Raw genomic sequence first — 24,786 nt, 5'->3', positions numbered from 1 at the left:
GTCCCCAAGCCATGTCCAAAATGTGATCACTGCTGTCAGAAACAAAGTTATCCTTCTCTTCATAGGCAACTGCCAGATGGGTAAGGCCTACCAAGGAGACTGCTCTGATGCCTCCAGTCAGGAGGAAGGTGAGAACAACTTCATTATTTTATCCAATTATTCCACTCATTTCCCACAGTGATGTTTTTCTCTGACGGTTGTGATCCACCGTGGAGAGTGGAAGTGGCAGGCAGAGAGCAGCAAAGGCAGCGGACAAAAGAAATGCACAAGAGCGTGTATAATCAGTGAATGAGGCCTGATTGTGCGTACGAACAAAGCAAAGGAACAGCCCACTCACCAGGGCTGCAGTCGTAGCTGCAGCTACATAGTAAACATGAAAAGCTAACTGGCGTTTATTTTTGGAGGTCGTTTGGAAAGGCTGAGTCTGTTTCAAATCCTCATATTTCACAGCTATATTTGCCCGATCACGTGCTTGACCGAGTTCAGCTGGAGCAGCAGTAACCACAGCCCTGGCCTGCCTCATACTAGCATCAGGGTTATTAATGCTAGAAGATGTTGTGTGTGTTAGATTAATGTTAATCTGTATTAAACAAGCATGTCTGTTTAACCTTGAAGAAGTTGTGCAGAGAAAAATCACACTGATTTCTTTTATCTGCACGTAACAGGACAAAGCAGAGTCAAAGAAGGAAGGCTAAAAATGAAAACCATCAGTAGCTTTTGATGTATGGACGTTATTGTCATTAATAGTTTCTTAATGGTCCCAAAGAAAGTCATAGTGCAGAGTCAGAGGGAACAGAGAGAAGTCAGAGGCCTGAAACAATAATGAACTGAAAGACTGAAAGCAGGGGGAAACTTTAAGCATCACCTCATTCAAAGTGATTAATAGGCCTCACATTAACACCAAATTTTTACTATATATGTGACACTCTTTCCAAGTGTCTGGCTGTAGGTTGTAGATGCCACTTGTAGTGAACACGTGCTCTGGCAGCAGCTCTAACAATGAATTGATACCATACTGATCAGATTGTTGTCAGTCAGTGATTCCCAACCTCTTCTATCACTGAGTAAAGTGAAGACACCTAAGTGATGTATTTTATGGATAATTCATATTATATTTAACGCATAAACACATTGAGTCTTATTCATGAAACGTGAACAGAACAAATATGTGTGTAAACTGTTCGCAGAAGGAAATGTATGTGCATTTTCAGCATTCGTCATTATGTTAGTTGCTTCGATCTTTTCATAGGTACCGGGGCGTAACTTTTTACCTCATCTGCCATTAGCCTGTGACTAGTGATGGCCAAATGAAGCCTCAGGAAGCATTTTCTTTATTTTCTGAGCCCACTAGATGGCACTCATGGTTTAAAGAGAGAGGCCAAAAGAATGGGAATTCAGTGTGCTTTCAACCTTTTGTTGAACAAAAAGCGCCATCTAGTGGGCTCAGAAAATAAAGAAAATGCTTCATGAGGCTTCATTTGGCCGTCACTACTGGTGACCTCCAAAAGTTATTGGCCAAACATATTTTTCACCAGCCAAATAAAAAAATCATGCCTTGTTTGACTAAAAATAGTTACCTTACGTTTGTAGTAGGAAAATCCAACTTTAGGAAAACCCAACCCTGTTCTCTGTGTTTTTTTGGCATGCTTGCGACAAAGGCTGCAGCTCATCGTGTTGGTGTAGGGGTCATAGGTCAGCCCTGACCACGGCTGGCCAGCCTCACCTAGTTTCCATTTTTCAATAAAACGCCGTGCGACATTTGTATTCCATTTAACTGTCTGTTCTTCCTGTACAAGTCCAACATGTTCATCTTCGTCTTTCCTCTTTTCTGGCGGTGGCTTCACGCTTAGAATGTGTCGCCACATCTTGCTCAGAAGTTACCATAGAATGCCCGGGAAACAAGTTCCGGTAGCTGACGTCATGTGTTCCCGGCACACGTATAATCAGCAGCGAGGGACAAAATAGTCTGACAAAGCTGGCAGAAATGGTCGAAACACGTAAAAAACCCCACATGCAATTCAAAATTTTCCATCAGCCACTGGCGGGTGTGTTTTTGTTTTACACGCCAAACTCATTTTTTAGTTTTTACCCGCCATTGGCGCTTAGCGGGTGTTAATATTACGGCCTGGTAGGTACTAACAGATTCTGCACCTGCTTCTGACTGCTTATAGTGTTGGTGTAAATAACATATTGTACATGAAATTGCTTGTTATTTTTAGAAATTACAATTTTAATTCGTATTGTGCTCGGTTCTGTTCACAATACAAAGACGCCATTGAAACATGTGAGTTAGACATGACAGAAGATTGGAAATATAACACATTTAGATCAATTAATTGGCAGTTAGCACATTTTGCTGTTGGTAACACACTCTATTAATCTACCTCTGCACAGGACCACATTTATACCACGTTATATTTTCCGTTCTGCTCACCTGTAATGCTTGATAAGAAAAATATGATTTGTTAAAACAAAAAAATTGGTCCTAAATTTGGTTAAAATTAATTTGAAAAGGTCTTAAAAGCATTAAATTTAAGTGTCTGATACCTGTAGACATCCTGTGATACTACAATAAGTAATATTATATTTCCTTAAATTTCTTTCATTTATTCTATATCTTCAAATTTGTCTGTGTCTTGTTTCCTTCCTTACAGTGAGAATTCATCTAAAGTGTTTGCGTCACATCTTACACTCGGTGTAATAATGTTTGTTAACTGTTCTCTCAGATTTAGAGTCGTATGCTCAGGGACACAAGAAAAAGCACGGGACCAAGAGTCCATGTCAAGGGTAAGTAGACTGTCTGACGTCTGATCTGTGCCTCTAAGTTCTACTATAGAAAACAACAGCTGATTAGTAAGAATCCAGGCGAGGATGTTTACTTAAAATGAAAGTATGAATAAATATTGATTATATTGTTTGAGAGTGAGCAAAATTGTTTCAGTAACAGCAGTGAAACGTGCTGAGACTGCATTGTCTTACATTCCTCTACTCCTCTCCAGCAGTCTCTCTAGTGCCAAGGGCTCCCAGGGGGACAGTCGGAGAGGGGGCCACACTGCAGAGCTCAACGGTCCAGCAGAGAGGAGGAAGAGCTGTACACTGAGGAGCAGCCAGGAGGCTGAACAGGTGAGGGCAGAGAGCCGGGAAACAGGATGCTGAAGGCCAGATATCCTTCTACTGCTGCTTTAAGGCATTGCCTACATCAGGGGTGTCGAAACATGTGGCCTCCTGAAAGTCGTAGATTTTGGAGGCCCCTCAGTGGACTCAGATTGCTTTAAGTCGAGCATTTTCTTTTGCTGGTCAGTGTGCCGCTTGACTTTCACGCTGCTCTTTGGAACAGACAGCTGCAGACGTGGAGGAGAAACTTTACATCGTATGGCTCAGAGATAACATTATCTTCTCTCTTCTGCTTAAAAGATGTGAATTTACAGCTCACATACACTTTTTACGACACAGTCTCTGGCTTTTGTTTGATATCTACTCAGCCGAATATGGTGTTTCACATTTCCGACCCGTCCTTAGCACAGTTAGCTTCTTTACTGTGTTACATGAATGCCACTGAACGTCCCACTGAGCGTCATCCAACTTAAGAATTGGTTGGTCACTGTGTCTCCTGTTCTCTAAGGTCTGAAATAGCAATGCTGTCAACCAGACTATAGAAACTGTTTCTATATAAACATACCAATAAAAAAAGGAACAACTCCACACTTAAAATAATTCTTAAGCGTTTTTAGGTGGTGGTCGTTTGTGGGTCTGTTGGGTTGAGTGCCGTGCTGGGTCAAGATATTTTGTTATTCTCTCCTGTCCCAGCAGCAGAGGGATTTAGCAGTGTCGGTCTAATGATTAACTCAACTGTAAAGCTCAGCAGCACAGTTCACAGTTAAGGACAATTCCTTGAACACTAGTTAATCATTACAGGTCGTAGTTACATGAAGGCCCGTAGGAACATATTCATTCCTTAGTACGACTGGGACGACAGTCTGTGCGTGGCTGAGAGAGAGTGTGTGTGTGTGTGTGGCTGAGAGTGTGTGTGTGTGTGTGTGTTTGGTTGGATGTGTCACACACTGCCACGTGAATGGGAGTAGTCACAGCTAATCTCACTGATATAGGTCAAGACTGTGTGTGAGTGTGAGAGAGGCAGCTGACGAAGCACATCCCCTTCTTCCTCTCTCTGTCTCTCTCTTTATCTATCGTGCTCTGTCTCCTGTTCTGTGAGTTTCTCTCTCTTAATTTGTGTGTGTGTGTGTGTGTGTGATGCCAATAAATTCAGTCACATACTAGGGGTGTAAATCACCAGTTTCATCGCAACACGTTATTTACCGATAATGAAAAGTCTGCCTTTTTTTTAACTTTGGGCCATTAAAGATAAAAACAACACATACATAATGACTGCAGTAAAGTCAACTTTAAACTGACTCCACTAACACACATAAAGCAGCACATGGGATATATAAACCCACAGGCCTTTCTGTCAGAGAGACCTTTCTAAAAGAAATGTTTTCATTTTAACCCAAACCATCATCTTTCTCATAAAACTTCAGGGTTATCTGGCTCAAAGCCCTGAAAGCAAACTTCTCCAAACAGCCGTAAAACATGGACTAACAACATCATCGTTAAACAAACGTATCAAATTCAGTGCAGTAATAACGGTCATAAATTAGCCGAGCAGCTCGCGGACTTTTCCTCTACTTATTACTTAACAAATTACAATAACGTTAGACTTGTCTTACAGCTGGTTTAAGTCTCTGTATCTCCTGACAGAGCAGCTAATGTTGCTGTAGTGAGAATCTAGCAGACTGAGATACATTCCACGCAGGTACGTTGTGTCCTTGTAACGCCATGTGCTTTGTCTTTTGACCCGAATTGTCTCCATATTCGAAAATATTTCCACTCTGCTGATTTATTCCCGAGTAAATAGCCGTATCCTCATCGTCTTTCTCTCAGCTGTTTGCCATCTGGCTGCTGCTGTTTGACGGTGACACAGAATTTCAAAATAAAGGTGTAACTTAAGGGTGATAGATACAGGACTCATACTTCCCGGTCAGTAGGTGTCGCACTCACACTCGCCCGCTCTCACTCCACTCTTCAATTCTACAGGTTGCCAGGTTCGGAAACGACAGACACTGGAGACAGCGATGTCAAGTGAAGAGTCTTTTGTGGTATAGTAATAATAATAAATGATGAATCCTCTCTTGTGTGCCCTGTAACACACTGTAACAATCTCCGTAAAGCATTTTTAGCTCTACTCGTCACTAATGCTAACGTAATTAGTCAATTAGGATCCTTTGTCGTGGTGGACACACGGATTCCCTGATTCAACAACATTCTGTATACACACAAAAACATGAAAGTGTTCTTGATATTAAAACGGCAAATATATTACTCTGTTATAATTTCCCACCAACAATAATAATATTAATAATAATAACATGATATTTGGGCAGTACTAGATATTTGACATATTCAGTAGATTTACTCTTTTGTGACACTATTTGACAATTCTACAACCAGAACGATCCCAGAAACGCCATTTCTAGAGAACTTGCTAAAATATTTGAAATTAACCATCATCCTTAATTTTTCTTAAAGCCTCAGTGTGTAAAAATGGTGAGTAACAGTGACATCAGCGGTCAGATTCTAGATTGCAGCGCTGACTCGCTCACCCCTCCCATCGCGTAAGTGACGGTGGCCTCGTAGGACAAAAAGCCTTGCTCTAGTTTTCCAGGAGTATCTAGCGACAAGGTGAATATTTATTTAGGAATCTAAACCATGTTACGATATGTTATAGCTTACCAGTGAGATACAGGTTATCTGTGAGATATATGTTAGGAGTGTTTTATCTCTAATTGTTTTGGTAACACGAGCAAACATTAGCACAGTAATGCTAAAATAACACGTTTTATGTGATCGTCACGGCACAGTGCGGCAAATATAGGTTGGTACGATTATAATATATGCGTTTCCAGAGTGTTCTACCACAGGACACAGGGGTGAGGGAGAGGGAGAGGGAGAGGAGGAAGACCAGGGAGAGGAAGGGGGCGAGGGGGTAGAGGCGGTGCAGGAACGGCCAGAAGTCCCACTGATTGTCACACACCTGAGTGTGTGAAATTTGTTCTCCGCATTTGACCCATCCCCTTAGGGAGCGGTGAGCAGCAGCGGTGCTGCGCTCGGGAATAGCATAGAGGAGGTAGTATCTCGGCTACCCAGAGGGAAGAGGAGGAGGAGAGGGTGGCAGCCTTCGCAGCAGCACGAGAGGAATCAACAGATTAGCCTACAGCCTGTAGCTCTGGGATAACGTTAGCCAAGGCTAGGATGACATTAGCAAGTAAACGTAGCCGTCACTCGAACTTAGACGAAAGGGAAAATTAGTTGCAAACATGAAGCCAAAAAATTACCTGTCTGGCAGAAATATAGAGAAATCATTCTAAGCCTATGAGAAAGCTTCCATTTGTATGTGAATTGCATTGCACTTTAGTAAATATATATTTATGAAAGCAATAGTTCATATTTGCTAATAAACAACCACGTAAATTACACATTGTAACTTTAACATATTTCATCTAGGTGCAGTGTCATTACTAGTTTGGCTTTACTAGATATTTGACATATTCAGTAGATCTATCTTTTTACGACTCGATTTTACAACAAGCCGCAAAAAACTAACGTTACCATCCCAAAACGCAGTTTCTAGAGTATTAGGTAAAATGTCTGAAATTAGCCGACATTTTAACTTTTTCATAACATATATCATCTAGATGCCGTGTATTAACTAGTTCAGCTTTACTAGATATTTGATATATTCAGTAGATTTACTTTTTTACGTCACTATTTGACAACTCTAAAACAGGAACAATCACAGTCCCAAAACCAACGATCAAATGCTGAACCGATGTTGATTCTGGTTTTGCTTTTCCGTTGGTCGGCTAGAATTTGTGGCGGATAGCGCTGGGACGACGCCATACCTCTGCAGCTATCACAATCTGGCAACCCTGAGCTCCCCCCGTAACCAGCGTAACCAAATCAAAATATTGACATATTTTGGACCCGTCAAAATTTCTAAAACAGTTATTTCTCTACTGTAATTATTTTTTTCAGGAAAATATAGACTTTAATTCTACACCTTTATGGACGTTCACTTTGCATCAATGATATTAGATCATTGATTATTGAATCGACATATCGATTCAGATCGATGGATCGTTACACACCTAATACATACATACAAGGAATATAAGAAATCAAGGTAGTAGTGGTGCAAAAATTATTTATCTCTTGTGGTGGCAGAGATAAATAATTTTGGTAAAGTTCCTCCTGAATATTTCTGTAGTTTTGACACTTTATTAGAAAGTGTCGTTCTGTTTCTGCAGCTCCCTCCCTGTGGTCACTCAGTCCGTACATCAGTGTCAACGTTTTTGTCAGGTTCTTATCAGTTACTGTGGTTTGGCAGTCTGCCACAGGATACTGTCTGTTCAAATTTGTCCCGAGTGTGTGCTGTGAGTATGAAATATGATACCAATGAGTGGTGTATTTTTATTTTTATTTATATTTAGTTAAGATTTGATTCGGTCTAATCAGGAGGAAACACCATTTTAAAGTTAAAGCTCTGTGCCAGAAATTCACTGAACAAGTGTGTTTTTGACGAGTCACTTGCAGTCAAAATGGACTCGCGACCCACCAGTTGGGAACCTCTGTCCCAGAGCAAATGAACTGAACTGAAAATGTAATGCTGTGTTTGACTGAAGTCTGTGAAGCTGTTCTGACCCGCTGTCTTCTTCACAGCATCAGGCCGCTGAGAAGAGAAGCCACGCAGTCGCTAAGACGAAGAGCAGAGGCCTGCCAGCAGACAGGTAGGTCATGCATAGATAATCACAACTGTGTTTTTACCGCAGTTTCACGGCCTCTTGACTGTTAACTGTCGGCTCTGTGCGATGCCGTGGATAGGTTGTGCACAGACCATATCGCCAACAGTTTGCAAGGCTGGAGTAGAAATGCGTGCCCAAAAGAAAAGCCCACATTTCTAGTCTGACGGAGAAACATACCTACTTTTAAACATTACGAAAGACTTGGACATCAGCAGGTTTTTGGACTCTCACAAATATCGAAACACCAACGTTTTCAGAAAAGTGGCTGGAGGGATAAAAGAGGGAGGAAACTGCTCCACATGTTGGGGCGCGTTAATCGGTGTATGCACGGCTGCATGTTAACAGGAATATAAATGAAATTAAAAAAAAATTTAAAAGAAAAAATGGAAAATCTTGTGCATGTAAATGTACTTACTGTTGTTTCTCTTGACTTCACCGTGTCCCCTTACTGTCTCATTTCCATCTCCTTTTAGGGACAAGGGAAAGGTGAAGGGTGCCGCCTTTGTAGCCAACGGCAGGTTGGTACCAGCTCTGTCACCTCAGAGGAAAGGTGAGTGTCTGGATGGCGTAGTCTCTGGTGTCTGTCCAAATGACTCATCTGCATAATGTTTAAAAAAATATTCAGGTGATTCTGCGTCTGAAAGCCCTGCATTAAACATTACAACCCTGAAGACTGAGCCTTCAGATTGGTTTCATCCTCCTCTCAGAATAACCTTTAATGTGAAGTTCACCCTGTGCTATTATTTGCACACAATGCCAAGCTGATGGCTCGTGTGGAAAGTGTTCCTGTACGCTGCTTGTTTGGCTCGCATATCAGTACGGAGAATAGGTGCTGCAGCAGAGGCTGTGACAGCGTAAGGAAACCATACCTTAACGGCTGTGGTGGTTGTCGTTTCCATGGATACAGTGAACAAGCCAGGCTGCACAGATGCTGTGAAAATTAAAGTATCTACATTTTTAAACTCATTCTAGGTATTTTTTTTACAAAATGGTCTAAAAATCTACAGAGATGTCTGGAAATTTGAGTCTGGAAAAGTACGGAAAATGTGTAGGAATGCTGAAAAGCAGAGCTCCTGTTTATGTCCCCCAAAGCATTATGGGAAGTGTAGTTCCAAAACGTGGTTATGGTAGAGATGATTATCTACCAAATAAAAGTAAGACAAAGAATAATAATATTAATAGATTGACTGGCATTATCCAAATTTCGTCTGGCAGGGGGATATTTGATTATGGGTCCTCAAAAAGTTGTGTGAATTTTTTAAATTTTGTTTGTGAAAATGTGGGAACTGTGTACAGAAAGCTTTTGAAATGAAGTTCCTCATCTGCAGAAGTGGTTTTACTTATCTAACCAAGCAGCTCATACACAGACACACTCATAGACCAAGTATGAAACAGTACTATCACAAAGCCACAGGCTGTTAGAGATTTTTTTGGTTGGATATATCAAATAATATCCTCTCGATCGCGCTGAGTTAAGCCATGCCACGCCAGTTTGTGCTTCCATTGTCAGTTTAGACGCACGAAGCTACACCGGAAATGGACATTCTCCAGAGTAGGTCCAAAAGCCAGGCTACCCATCTTCAAGCGGGTAGTGGTGACGTCTTGCTGACCACACCAAACCCCCCATGTTCACTGTCAGGCACATTAGATGTTGTGTGAAGTTGCTGCTCAAAAACTCAACATTTCCTTATTTTGCTGCTTCACATTAAAAGTTTTTACATAACAAATAAGGGGGACTTTTATTGTGAAGAATCTACAGGAAATCAAATGTGTTATTACTGTATTAGTGGAACTTTGTTAGCAGCGTCTCTTCAATAAAGGCAAGTCTAATAATACGGCAGGGAGGAAAGGAAAAGCAGAGTGAGATGTTCGTGAAGAGCTGCAGACAACAGGCTCTTACTGCACCTCTGCAAACAGCTCACCTCCAACAGGTAAACTTCTTTCACCTGCCCTGCTGTGGAAAAACACATGCAGTCAGTTAAAGGAACACCGTCAAGAAGGTAGCCCGGCTGTAATGGAAATACAAATCCCTGCTGTGCTAGGCTGACGGCCCAAACCAAGCCAAACCAAGCCAGGTCAGCCCACGTCTGTCAAAAAGGGGCATAAGTGGCTTTATACATTGATCATTAAACAAAGCACTGCTGTTCAGGCTGTTACTGCTTGAAGTGATGTCAGACCCTGTTCTAGATAGCTCCGCACTGCTTTACACAATAAGTCAATATAAATAATCATATAATAGGCTCATACTTTCAGATGAATGCTCTGTCACCTGGTGTTTGGTTGGTTGCTTGTTTGCAGTTTAACACACAGATGTTGTTGCAGATGGAGGTTCTGGTCCAGATACGTTTGGTGAAACATCATCAGAAAGCTACAGCTCTCCATCCAGCCCTCAGCACCGAGGACCAGAGAGCCTGGACAGTGAGGACGACAACAACAAAGGTAAAGGCAAAATATATAATTTAAACATTAAATTAATGTCATAAACATGCGGGCGACTAGTAGACTAATGGCCCTAAATGATGACTCCTGGTGGGGCAGCCCTACTTCTATTATTGTCTTCAGTTAAAAGGATGTTTGTGTAACATCCACTTACCTGCTCTTGTTTCTCTGTTAGATACCGACAGCCACTCTGATGACTCCAGCAAAGGTCCGGGCCCTGGCATGTTCTTTGCCCATCAGACTGATCCAACTGCAGCAGGAGCCATTCCCTCTGTTCACCCCCTGTCTTCCAGCAACCACCAGGCCCAGATGGAGCCGCTCTGCCCAGAGACCAGCACAGATTTCCCCCCTCTCTCCTTCATGCGCTCTCTGCCCTATGTGCTCCCGAACGGGACTGCTGACTCTCCACTTCCACTGGTCCCTCATCCCGGCCAAAGCATCGTCCCCGATGGGAAGCCCTCGTCTGGGACCCTGATGATGCAGATGCCCCTAGTGCCTCCAGGACCTGGAATTGTGGGAGACCCGGAGAAGAGGGACATACTTCCGACCTTTGGGATAGCACCTATTGGTCTCCACCCTTCAGGAAGTCCTGCTGTGCAGCCTCTGGTTCAGAGGTTCAAAACACCAATGTCTCACAGCCAAGGTGGCACTGACGGAGCTTCAGGGAGTGGTTCTGCTCCTGCTGCCCCGCAGGCTTCACACCAAGCTCCTGTGAGAGCCATCAGTATCATGTCTCCTGGCCCCACATCCTACTCCTCTCCTCTTCAGCAGTCTCTGCCCTGCCAAGATCCGGCCAGCGTCACCTCGGGCCTGGCCTCCTCTCTGCCACATGTGGAGACTTCACATGCCAAGCACCCCGGCTTAACCTTACCATCTGGCCTGCCTTCTCCCTACACCCTGCCCCCGGTCCCCACCTCTGTCATGCCTACTGTAGGAGCACCTGCGGCCAGTGGAATAGCTCCATCTCCTGGACATGTACAAGCAGCTGTTCCTCCAGCTGTGCCCACCCACACCCCTGGACCCGCTCCCAGCCCCAGCCCAGCACTTACTCACAGCACCGCACACAGCGACTGTACATCCTACAGCAACAGCAGCGCTTCCTGTGGAAGTGCTCCTGTTGCCCCGGGCAACCTTGTTAATCCTCAGCAAACCCAGCCGCAACAGTTGCCCCCCCAGCAGCCAACACCACCACAACAGCCACCACCGCCGCCGCCACCGCAGCAGCAGCAGATGGGCTGTGGGACCTGTGGCTGTCACAACAACTGCGGTGGCCGAGGCAGCGTCAGTAACAACAACAGCGTCAGTGTCCCCGGCTGCCAGGCACCTTTATTCTTCTCCCACCAGATGGCAGCAGCAGCAGCGCGGCAGGTGTTCAGCGTCCAACCGCCTCTCTTCCAGCTCACAAGCCTGTGCAGTAACAGTTACCTCACCCAGGCCCAGCCTCCTCACCAGGCCAACGGCGCTGCCACCCTGCCCCCCTTCTTCCCCAGCGCTCCACCCCCCGCACACCCGTCCCCCTACGGCCCCCTCCACACTCACTCTCACAGTCACGCAGACGTGCCATCACATATGCTGGGCACCCAGGCGGCAGCGGTGGCGGCCGCCGCAGCTGCAAACTACAACCTCCAGCAGCAGATGGCGCCGGCGGCGTCGTTCTGCCACCGTGTCTACCAGCATGTGTACCCAAATCACCTGGGGATGCTGCCTGCTGCTGCACTGGGGGGAGGTGGAGTCAATAAGAAGAGTGGCAATGTGTCCTGTTATAACTGTGGTGTGAGTGGCCACTACGCTCAGGACTGCAACCAACCCACCATAGACTCCACACAGCAAGGTAGTGCAGCTACACGGAACAGGGACAAACAGAGGACCCCTTAGTTTTCCTCCCCGAGAACCCCCAAACAGTCTTTGGCATCAGATGCCACTTTTCCACTGCACGGCACGTTCCTCTGTACTCACTGTGTTTGGTTTTACATTGACAAAAGTTATGGATAGTACCTGGTACTTTCTTTTTGGTACCACCTCGGTTTAGATTACAAGAGAGCTGAGCTGATACTAGAAGGAGGAGTTAAAACACTGTACACAATTGATCACTAGTGATGGCCAAATGAAGCCTCATGAAGCATTTTCTTTATTTCATGAGCCCACTAGATGGCGCTTTTTGTTCAACAAAAGGTTGAAAGCACACTGAATTGCCATTCTTTGAGCGTCTCTCTTTAAACCATGAGCGCCATCTAGTGGGCTCAGAAAATAAAGAAAATGCTTCATGAGGCTTCATTTGGCTATCACTGCTGATCACTAGTGCAACATGGGACTTCCTGTACAACCATGCAAAACAATCCGCCGAACAATTGAAGTTGAGTCGAAGTAAAAGGATTCACTAAGTGTCTCTTTGAGGACGATGTCGTGGCAGTTTCACACGGCAGCACTGTCACAATCAGCTCAGAACCCCTCCCACACTGAGGGGGTACGATCTGGTACCAAAAGTGTGTTGAGCTGAACTTAACAGTGGAAATTCGGCAAGAGACTCCCAACGTTTTACATTTTATAGTTTCAGCTCTGGTGGGTCACCTCAGTCCAGGTTCTAAGTGAGCTGAGGCGATACTAGAAGGTGGAGTTTAAACACTGCAGACCACTGATTGGTCAGAGAGAACCGTCAAAAGCTCAGCGCAGGACTTCCTGCGTCCTTCCATTTTAAAAAAAGCCAAGCTACCATCTGCGATGTTTAAATTCTCTTGACCAAGATTTTAAAAAATGGCAGCCTGCAAAACTTCGCTATACACTAAATACATAGTACAATCAAATAAGAGCAGACGTTCTGTTTGGTTGCTGATGAAAGAATCCAGTGTCACGTTAAGCATGTCGTAGCAGTTTGACGCTGTGTCACCGTGGCAATCAGCTGAGAATCCCGCCTACACTCAGGGGTTACTCTCTGGAAAACAAAATAGAGAAACGGAGCTGGTACCAAAAGTGAGTCAGGTCAAGTCGAGCCGTGCAGTGGAAATCAGAAATCACTGTTTATCATTTCGCACCCTTTGGGACAGTCTCGTCCACTCTGTGTGGGGCGGTGTCGGATGATTCCCTTGGAAAAGTTTAGGGAAGCAGCTGTGTGCAGCACTTAGGGGAACTTCCTCCTTTAAATCTGTTTTTTTTAAAACACACACATATGAAAACACTTCTGATAAATCTGACTTAGTGTTCTGAGTGCAGTGTCTCCTTTGCCTTATTTTGGTGTGCCAAGCTGTAATGTGTGTGTTACTGCCCCCTGTGGCTGACGGCTGTAAGACACCCACTGCAAATGTTTTTTGGGACATTTTTTTCTGCCTCCGCCACAAGTCAGTCCCTCCAGGATTCCACTTTTCTTTTTTTTTCATGGCCTAAAATGCCAAATTTCATTTTAGCTTTTTTTTTTTAATTGCAATGTTTTTAGTCTATTTATTATTTTCATTATTTTTGCAATGAAACAGCAGAAGCATGTGGAAATAACACAAATAGTTGGGTGTTTTCGCCACTAACCCTGCACATATTTATATATTTTGAAACTCACTTGATTCTTTCAGCATGTGCGATAGACCTGGATACAACAGCCTCAATCATGCTGATTTCTCTCATCTGTCGAGTGTGTTTTGCAGCAGTTAAGTGTTTGTCAATTGATGTCGTTTGTGTTTCACCACAAAGCACCCGGTGTAAATCTGTTTACCTCTGCTCTTGTGCAGAACATTAAGGAATTGCCTTGTATGGTCTTCAGGAGTAAGCTTTGTTGGCAAGTGTGTAACGTTCATGTGGCAGGAGTCATCTTCACAACCACATAACGAGGAAGTGAGTTTGGTGACGTTATTCGGGGAACGGCTATGATTGGTGAAACTCAAGTTGCACAGAATTCACAGGGATTGGTTGAATTTGTGTTAATCATTGCGACTGTGACATCACAACATCCTGGAGGGGCTGATAAGTGGCGGCAGTGCTTGGACTAGTGACACCAAGACGGACCACCTGCACAGCTGCTTCTCTAAGCTTCTCTATGGGAAGCACGTGTCCCACACGGTGGCTGACACAGTCCCAGTGTTACTACTTAACTTTGCACATGCAGGTCAAAACTGTCGCTGAAATGAAGTAAAGGCAAACCACTGGAAGCCAGGACGGTACGAAACACTCGGCACACGGTTTAAGGTGGTTCAAATGAGCTGAATTACGACCATAAAAATGTAAAGTGTTCATGAACAAGGCCCTCGCCGACCTTTAGTAATGTTCAGACTGTTCTTTTGTTCAACTGTGACTGATTGTATATCCTCTGTGTGTTTGGATGCATCTCCGTATGTGTGCATGTGTGTGTTGGTGTCCACATTGCAGGTGGCTTCCGGTTAAAGTACGCAGCCTCCCACATTTCAGAAGCACTTGACAATGCCGACTGAAGAAGAAGAAGAGAGGATGAAGAGGAGTTCCTCCGGTCTTGTTTCCACAGCGACGGTCATCTGTTCTTCCAGGCGCTGTGTGCGAGCAGTGCACTTCAGGAAAAAAGAAAAAAAAAATCTCAAAAAGAAAGTGACCTGCCAAGGGCTCAGTGGACAAAGCCTAAGTACTTGTGCCTGAGAAAATCTTGTTCCCATGGAGATGATTCACTGTCTCGTGCACACCGACGGTCCACGTGACTCCCGCTCCCTTCCCTTTTAGTTTGTCTTTGATATTTTTGCACTGAGGGGTTGGAAACGATTAACTTATTACCTAATTATTAGAAAGAGATTTTGAGGATTTTGTTTTTACATGACGGTGGAGACTCGTCTCAGCTGAAAAAAAAAAAGTTCTTATACACTTCTTTCTAAAACAGCGTATTTATGCTTTTTTCCTCATTATTACTGTTCACCTAGGATTTTACTGTCGGACAGAGTTGTACAGCAGTTTTCAACGTTTAAATCAGAAATCAAAAAAGTAATGTTAGCAAAATGAGTTTTATGTTTTTCATTTTCAGTTTTGTTGTAAGGGTTTTGAATGTACACCTTCTCATTTAAGGAATGTGACTGTATCAAAGTGTATGGATCTCATGCATTTTTACCACTTGATATATGTTGTGGTTGGAAGGTAATTGCTGCTTTGTAATGTTATTATTATTTTCATTTTTAAGATAGTTTTACTTGGTGAAATGCACTAAAGCGACGCAGGAACACAAGTGCACTAAAACAGTTTGCACCACAGCCGAGCAGGTGTGAGGATTTATTCATTTTGTACTCTACAAATTAAGACAGCAAAACTAATTGGCTGATACAGCATTCACTGTTTTAGTGTGCTTTAGTATTTCAGGTGTGAAGCAGCTTTTTCTGTTAACACCACAGAGAGGGAGAGATCTCTGTGTTTTAAAACTACAGATAGAAATACAGCAGAAGAGAAACTCATTCTTGTCTCATCTCAGTCAGCGAGACATCCACTACCTGTACAGTTTGGTATTGCTGGGTGCTGTCTCCAGGAGCCTCTAGAGAGGATTTAGACAGTTTAGTACCAAAATGTCAGCTGTTGCTTTCGTCAGTGTTTAGCACACAACTCTGCAGAGCAAGCGTCAAACTAGTGTGGATTCATTTATGAAGGATAGACAAACAGAAGCAGACAGCACACTTCAAGTTATACCAACTGAGTCATCAAGACATTTCCATAGGGAAACACTACTCTCCTACCCTGTTGGTATATTAAAGGAACGCTTCAGCTGCAAAATTAGAATTTGTATATTCATAACTTACTGCGTTTTATGTTGGATTCATGAAGAATAGATTGTTTTTTTCACATGCCTCCACCGTGAACGGAGAATCCAAAAAATTCTTTATGAACTGAAGTCATTGGGGTCCATGTTTATCAACAGCGAAACTATTTTAAACGTTGTTTACAAACTCTCACACGACTCGTGCAGTATAATCTTAAGTCTTGTTTATCCTGTCGTGGGCTCAGTGCTTCCCAAACACATGTATTTTAACTAAAACGTTAGCCACTCAAGTGTTTTATATTGGAATGTTTTAACGTTTAGGAGGTACTGAGCATACAACAGGATAAATGAGATTTGGATTATACTTCACGAGTTGTGTAAGTGTTTGTAAACTACTATTTGAGATAGGTTAGCCATGCTCAGTACTTCCCAGACACAGGTATTTTAGCTAAAACGTTACCTGCTTTAAGCTCGTTAATGCTCAGCGTGCGCTACTTGTAGGGGGAAGTGTTCTATATTGGAACATTTTAGCCAAAATGTATGTGTTTAGGAAGTACCGAGCACATGACAGGATAAATGAGATTTGGATTCTACTACACAAGTTATGTAAACTGATGTTTCCATAGAACGTCATCCCCATTTGCATGAGTTCAAGAAGAATGTTAGCCTTTTTGGATTCTCCGTTCACCGCGGAGGCCTGAGAGAAAAATGTTTTCTTCATGATATTCAACGTGAAACAAAGTTTGTAATGAATATACAGATGGTCATTTTGTGGTTCAAGTATTCTTTAACTACAAAGTAAAGTGTGTTTTATATTTGTACGTTGGATCACATCTTTAAGAGCCTGTGTAAGAGCCCACGCTATACAGCCGCGGGCAATAACTGACTGTTTCTGTACTTGTTAATTTAATGAATAAATCTAGTATGGATTTTCTTTAGTTTTGTTTTGTCACCAGACTGTTGATAACTGACCTTAGATGTCTGACGAACCTGATGTCATGTGACTACGTCTTCTGAACTGAGATCCCTCTGTGTGGATAATGTGGATAAAAACACTTGAACACTTACAAAACAGCAATTGACAGAACCATCTATACTGTAATGCTTACATATGATTTGAAGCTTTGAGCTCATCAGTGCTTTATAGAGGTTTTAAAAGGTATTTTGGGAAACATTTGAAATGAAAGGAGGCGGTGTTTGAGAATGTGGAGTCCCAATGTGTACAGTGTTAAGGAATAAATGAAACTGTTGGTAAAATAATTTGAAACGATTGAAGCTCAGCTCATTATTATGAAATGTTATTTTATTATTGTCTGTTTTAAAGTTCAGTTTTGTTTCATAATATGTCAACATTGATTTGATGTTGTTGCTCTAGCTAACACGTGCTAACTGGCTAAATCTGGAAGGAGCTGATGAGCTGGCAGTCTTAAAGAATACTTCACCTGCAAAATGATGCGTGAAATTTGTTAAGAAAACAATTTTCCTCCACGGTCAACCAAATAAGGCAAACCACCTTCAAAGTTCTCAAGAATTCAAGGTAATGGTGGGTGAGTAGTTTTTTTTACTGTTGTGAGACGTGACACCCCATGACTTGAATTCATGAAGAATGTTTGTCTTTTTGGATTCTTCAGTCACCATGGAGGCAAGCGAGCAAAACAGACTTCTCCCTAAGAATTCAAGGTAACGGGAAGAGTAGGTTTTTTTACTGTCACGAAATGTGACGCCCCGTGACTTGAATTCATGAAGAATGTTTGCCTTTCTCGGTTGCCTCCACGGTGAACGAAGAATCCAAAAAAGACAAACATTAATCATGAATTCAAGTCATGGGGTGTCGCGCTTCATGACATTAAAAAAAAAAACTACTTACGCTGTTACCTCGAATTCTTGAGAAGAACTTTGTCTTTTTTTGGATTCTTTGTCCATTGTGGAGGCAAGCGAGAAAAACAAAGTTCTCCTCAAGAATCCAAGGTAACGGGAAGAGTAGTTTTTTTTACTGTCGTGAAACGTGATGCCCCGTGACTTGAATTCATGAAGAATGTTTGCTTTTCTCGCTTGCCTCCACGGTGAACGAAGAATCCAAAAAGACAAACACTATTCATGAATTCATGAATGAAGTCATGGGGCGTCACGCTTCATGACATTAAAAAAAACTACTCATGCTGTTGCCTTGAGTTCTTGAGGAGAAAAACAAAGTTCTCAAGAATTCAAGGCAACGGCATGAGTATTTTTATTTTTTTTTTTTATTTTGTGAAGCGTGATGCCCCATGACTTGAATTCATGAAGAATGATTGCTTTTCTCGCTTGCCTCCTGGTGAATGAAGAATTCAAAAAAGACAAACATTCTTCATGAATTCAAGTCATGGGGCGTCACGCTTCACAACATTAAAAAAAAAACTACTCACGCCGTTGCCTTGAATTCTTGAGAACTTTGTCTTTTTTTGGGGTTCTTTGTCTATTGTGGAGGCAAGTGAGAAAAACAAAGTTCTCAAAACTTCAAGGTAACGGTGGGTGAGTATTTTTAGTGTCGTGAAACGTGAGGCCCCCTGAATTCATGAAGAATGTTTGTCTTTTTTGGATTTTTCGGTCACCATGGAGGCAAGCGAGAAAAACAAACATCTCCCAAAGATTTCAAGGTAACAGGAAGGGTAGGTTTTTTTTTATTTTTGTGAAACGTGACGCCCCATGACTTGAATTCTTGAAGAATGTATGTTCTTCTAGGTTGCCTTCACGGTGAACGAAGAATCCATAAAGGACAAACATTCTTCATGATTTCAAGTTATGGGGTGTCATGTTTCATGACAATAAAAAAAATACTCACCCATGTTACCTTGAATTCTTGAGGAGAACTTTGTCTTTTTTGGATTCTTTGTCCAGCAGCCGAGAAAAACAAAGTTCTCCCCAGGAATGAAAGGTAACGGAGTGAGTAATTGATGTACAAATGGTCTTTTTGGGGGTGGAGTATTCTTAGGACGTGATGCGCTGAGAGGGTGAGAGGTTGGTTATGACACCACGGTCATGAAAAGTGATAAATAAAAGTGTCACTGGGAAACATGCCATTAAATGATAGAAATGTCCATACTGAAACAAAATTTCATAATAATGAGATGGTTTATATATTTTACACACTATTGTCATGTTTACTTCATAATATATTATAATTTTTTTTTTCTAGCTGTTGAACACTTTAGGGTTCCATATTAGAAAGTGTGTATACGGAGCTACAGTTCTCACTTCAAAATAAATACGAGGTAACAAGATAACATTGAACATCTCCTGGCCTTGTGGTAGTTGTGTGTGTGTGTGTGTGTGTGTGTAAAGTCTCTCTCAGACAACAGAAATATGTTCAGATTTCCCGGCAGCCCAGAGGCCAATACTTCTCAGTGATGCTCTCACTTATTTATTCCAGTTTCTCCTAATTAATGTGGTTATTTCACACTTTGCTCAGCAGCGTTGTGTCCAGCTGTGTTCGTAGTCAGGTGTGAGTGTGTGTGTGACTGCTCCTCAGTTGTTTTCAGAGCTGTGTGGATGCTCTGCTTGTTTTTGTCAGCTCAGCCTCCTGCCAGCGCATCAGTTCGATTAACATCTATGCATACGCACTTGTTTTCCGGAGTTCTTACAGTGACAGTTAGGAGAAGCCGGCGGTGGAGACGATGAGATGTTTCATGTAAACCTGTAAAAGGATTCACACCCTCAAACACACTGCTGTTAGATCGGACTGTCTCCAGTTTCACTTTGAACATTATTTATGTTTCTTTCGTTCGACACTTGAAGTGGATCAGAGGGTCCCAGAGTTCTGGATCATGTGATCACAAGCAGTGAGCAGAAGTGGACCAGTCAGATCAGGAGGGAAGTCCAGTGTATAGAACTGAAGATTCACCAAACAACCCAAGTGTAGTTTTGTTGACCTTGATGGTTTGATGAATGCTGTACTGTACATTTGCAAGTGGTCACTCTGCTGCCACCCTCAGTTGTAACGTTTACTGTACTCTTTGATATCTATGTATTGGAAAGGTCAAATATATTTCTAGAGCGGAATTTGGATTTTATGCAACTTGTTGATCTGTTGTTTTTCCTGTAATTAAAAGCAATAAATATAAAAATGGAAAGCAAATTTGGCCTGGCAAATGTTATTTATATACAGAAAATAGTAGATCAACACTAAGAGATGTTGACTATAGACATTTGGGAATCTGAGGACAGTCAGCAGTTACAGATTTTGTCAGTTGGACACAGCACTGCCACTTCCATCACAAACTGAAAGACTTCATGAACTGAATATTTGACTGCATGACACATGATGTTTATCTCAAGAGAAAGATCATTTGTGAAAAGATAGAAACAAGTTTATCTCTCTAGGACTAATAAATTCAAAGATCTGTCATTTTGAAATAAAAAAAAAGTCACAGTATAGTATGTCGTTCAAAAACCACAAAAAAAGTCAGTATAGTATGTCGTTCAAAATCCTTGAAAAAAAGTCATAGAAAAGTATGTCGTCCAAAACCACGAAAAAAGTCAGAGTATAGTATATCGTCCAAAACCACGAAAAAAGTCACAGTATAGTGTCGTTCAAAATCCTTGAAAAAAAGTCATAGTATAGTATGTCGTCCAAAACCACGAAAAAAGTCATAGTATAGTATGTCGTCCAAAACCACGAAAAAAGTCATAGTATAGTATGTCGTTAAAAAAAATGATAAAAATGTCATAGTATAGCATGTCGTTAAAAAAATGATAAAAATGTCATAGTATAGCATGTCGTTAAAAAAATGATAAAAATGTCATAGTATAGCATGTTATTCCAAATATAATAAAATTGTCATAGTATAGTATGTCGTTCAAAATGTGATAAAAACGTCACAGCATAGGGCAGCACGGTGGTGTGGTGGTTAGCACTGTCGCCTCACAGCAGAGGGTTCCCGGTTCGATCCCGGGTGTGGGAGCCTTTCTGTGCGGAGTTTGCATGTTCTCCCTGTGTCAGCGTGGGTTCTCTCCGGGCACTCTGGCTTCCTCCCACAGTCCAAAGACATGCAGGTTAATTGATAACTCTAAATTGTCCGTAGGTGTGAATGTGAGCGTGAATGGTTGTCTGTCTCTATGTGTCAGCCCTGCGATAGTCTGGCGACCTGTCCAGGGTGTACCCTGCCTCTCGCCCGATGTCAGCTGGGATAGGCTCCAGCCCCCCCGCGACCCTCAAGAGGATGAAGCGGTTAGAAGATGGATGAATGAATGAATGTCATAGTATAGCATGTCGTTCAAAATATGATAAAAATGTCATAGGAAAGCATTCATTCATTCATCTTCTAACCGCTTCATCCTCTTGAGGGTCGCGGGGGGGGCTGGAGCCTATCCCAGCTGACATCGGGCGAGAGGCAGGGTACACCCTGGACAGGTCGCCAGACTATCGCAGGGCTGACACATAGAGACAGACAACCATTCACGCTCACATTCACACCTACGGACAATTTAGAGTTATCAATTAACCTGCATGTCTTTGGACTGTGGGAGGAAGCCGGAGTGCCCGGAGAGAACCCACGCTGACACGGGGAGAACATGCAAACTCCACACAGAAGGGCTCCCACGCCCGGGATCGAACCAGCAACCCTCTTGCTGTGAGGCGAGAGTGCTAACCACCACACCACCGTGCCGCCCCATAGGAAAGCATGTCGTTCCAAATTTTATAAAAATGTCATAGTATAGCATGTCGTTCAAAATGTGATAAAAAGTCATAGTATAGCATGTTGTTCCAAATTTTAGAAAAATGTCATAGTACAGCATGTGGTTCAAAATGTGATGAAAACGTCATAGTATAGCATGTCGTTCAAAATGTGATAAAAAGTCATAGTATAGCATGTCGTTCAAAATGTGATAAAAAAAAAGTCATAGTATAGCATGTCGTTCCAAATGTGATAAAAAAAATGTCATAGTATAGCATGTCGTTCCAAATTTTATAAAAATGTCATAGTATAGCATGTCGTTCAAAATGTGATAAAAATGTCATAGCATGTCGTTCCAAATTTTATAAAAATGTCATAGTATAGCATGTCGTTCAAAATGTGATAAAAAGTCATAGTATAGCATGTCATTCAAAATGTGATGAAATGTCATAGTATAGCATGTCGTTCAAAATGTGATGAAAACGTCATAGTACAGTATGTCGTTCAAAATGTGATGAAAAAGTCATAGTATAGCATGTTGTTCAAAATGTGATAAAAAGTCATAGTATAGCATGTCGTTCCAAATGTGATAAAAAAGTAATAGTATAGCATGTCATTCAAAATGTGATAAAAACGTCATAGTACAGCATGTCGTTCAAAATGTGATAAAAACGTCATAGTATAGCATGTCATTCAAAATGTGATAAAAACGTCATAGTATAGCATGTCGTTCAAAATGTGATAAAAAGTCATAGTATAGCATGTCGTTCCAAATTTTAGAAAAATGTCATAGTATAGCATGTCGTTCAAAATGTGATGAAAATGTCATAGTATAGCATGTCGTTCCAAATTTTATAAAAATGTCATAGTATAGTATGTCGTTCAAAATGTGATAAAAGGTCATAGTATAGCATGTCGTTCCAAATTTTAGAAAAATGTCATAGTATAGCATGTCGTTCAAAATGTGATAAAAAGTCATAGTATAGTATGTCGTTCAAAATGTGATAAAAGGTCATAGTATAGCATGTCGTTCAAAATGTGATGAAAACGTCATAGTACAGCATGTCGTTCAAAATGTGATAAAAAGTCATAGTATAGCATGTCGTTCCAAATTTTAGAAAAATGTCATAGTATAGCATGTCGTTCAAAATGTGATGAAAATGTCATAGTATAGCATGTCGTTCCAAATTTTATAAAAATGTCATAGTATAGTATGTCGTTCAAAATGTGATAAAGTCATAGTATAGCATGTCGTTCAAAATGTGATAAAAATGTCATAGTATAGCATGTCGTTCCAAATTTTATAAAAATGTCATAGTATAGTATGTCGTTCAAAATGTGATAAAAAGTCATAGTATAGCATGTCATTCAAAATGTGATGAAATGTCATAGTATAGCATGTCGTTCAAAATGTGATGAAAACGTCATAGTATAGCATGTCGTTCCAAATTTTATAAAAATGTCATAGTATAGTATGTCGTTCAAAATGTGATAAAAGGTCATAGTATAGCATGTCGTTCAAAATGTGATGAAAACGTCATAGTATAGCATGTCGTTCCAAATTTTAGAAAAATGTCATAGTATAGTATGTCGTTCAAAATGTGATAAAAGGTCATAGTATAGCATGTCGTTCAAAATGTGATGAAAACGTCATAGTATAGCATGTCGTTCCAAATTTTATAAAAATGTCATAGTATAGTATGTCGTTCAAAATGTGATAAAAGGTCATAGTATAGCATGTCGTTCAAAATGTGATAAAAAGTCATAGTATAGCATGTCGTTCCAAATTTTAGAAAAATGTCATAGTATAGTATGTCGTTCAAAATGTGATGAAAACGTCATAGTACAGCATGTCGTTCAAAATGTGATGAAAATGTCATAGTATAGCATGTCGTTCCAAATTTTAGAAAAATGTCATAGTATAGTATGTCGTTCAAAATGTGATAAAAAAGTCATAGTATAGCATGTCGTTCAAAATGTGATAAAAAAGTCATAGTATAGCATGTCGTTCAAAATGTGATAAAAACGTCATAGTACAGCATGTCGTTCAAAATGTGATAAAAAGTCATAGTATAGCATGTCGTTCCAAATTTTAGAAAAATGTCATAGTATAGCATGTCGTTCAAAATGTGATGAAAATGTCATAGTATAGCATGTCGTTCAAAATGTGATGAAAATGTCATAGTATAGCATGTCGTTCCAAATTTTAGAAAAATGTCATAGTATAGTATGTCGTTCAAAATGTGATAAAGTCATAGTATAGCATGTCGTTCCAAATTTTAGAAAAATGTCATAGTATAGCATGTCGTTCAAAATGTGATGAAAATGTCATAGTATAGCATGTCGTTCAAAATGTGATGAAAATGTCATAGTATAGCATGTCGTTCCAAATTTTAGAAAAATGTCATAGTATAGTATGTCGTTCAAAATGTGATAAAGTCATAGTATAGCATGTCGTTCAAAATGTGATAAAAATGTCATAGTATAGCATGTCGTTCAAAATGTGATAAAAATGTCATAGTATAGCATGTCGTTCCAAATTTTATAAAAATGTCATAGTATAGTATGTCGTTCAAAATGTGATAAAAATGTCATAGTATAGCATGTCGTTCCAAATTTTATAAAAATGTCATAGTATAGCATGTCGTTCAAAATGTGATAAAAATGTCATAGTATAGCATGTCGTTCCAAATTTTAGAAAAATGTCATAGTATAGCATGTCGTTCCAAATTTTATAAAAATGTCATAGTATAGTATGTCGTTCAAAATGTGATAAAAAGTCATAGTATAGCGTGTCGTTCAAAATGTGATAAAAAAAAGTCATAGTATAGCATGTCGTTCCAAATTTTATAAAAATGTCATAGTATAGCATGTCATTCAAAATGTGATAAAAAAGTAATAGTATAGCATGTCGTTCAAAATGTGATAAAAATGTCATAGTATAGCATGTCGTTCAAAATGTGATGAAAACATCATAGTACAGCATGTCGTTCAAAATGTGATAAAAATGTCATAGTATAGCATGTCGTTCAAAATGTGATAAAAATGTCATAGTACAGCATGTCGTTCAAAATGTGATAAAAATGTCATAGTATAGCATGTCGTTCAAAATGTGATGAAAACATCATAGTATAGCATGTCGTTCAAAATATGA

The 24,786-nt window shown here is 41.0% G+C and overlaps 1 protein-coding gene across 4 annotated transcripts in view; it reads left to right on the top strand.

The window, feature by feature from the left end:
• Positions 1 to 16,919, top strand: part of zcchc2 (zinc finger, CCHC domain containing 2) — a 39,718-nt gene extending 22,799 nt beyond the window's left edge. For 2 of the 4 annotated variants that reach the window (XM_049565489.1, XM_049565487.1), the window contains exons 7-14: positions 66 to 128; positions 2,727 to 2,787; positions 3,000 to 3,123; positions 7,777 to 7,844; positions 8,333 to 8,409; positions 10,182 to 10,298; positions 10,474 to 12,129; positions 14,646 to 16,919. In XM_049565489.1, coding sequence (XP_049421446.1) covers positions 66 to 128; positions 2,727 to 2,787; positions 3,000 to 3,123; positions 7,777 to 7,844; positions 8,333 to 8,409; positions 10,182 to 10,298; positions 10,474 to 12,129; positions 14,646 to 14,707 — 2,228 coding nt within the window. In that variant the 3' untranslated portion in view covers positions 14,708 to 16,919. Of the gene's footprint in view, positions 1 to 65; positions 129 to 2,726; positions 2,788 to 2,999; positions 3,124 to 7,776; positions 7,845 to 8,332; positions 8,410 to 10,181; positions 10,299 to 10,473; positions 14,466 to 14,645 lie in introns of all 4 variants that reach the window. The other 2 variants (XR_007448265.1, XM_049565488.1) reach the window with 2 other exon arrangements.
• Positions 16,920 to 24,786: the final 7,867 nt, after the last annotated feature.

Source organism: Epinephelus fuscoguttatus, linkage group LG21 (genome assembly GCF_011397635.1).
Source record: "Epinephelus fuscoguttatus linkage group LG21, E.fuscoguttatus.final_Chr_v1".
In the NCBI taxonomy this organism is placed as follows: domain Eukaryota; kingdom Metazoa; phylum Chordata; class Actinopteri; order Perciformes; family Serranidae; genus Epinephelus; species Epinephelus fuscoguttatus.
Note: the sequence above shows the minus strand (reverse complement) of the source record. Positions and strands in the feature narration are given on the sequence as shown.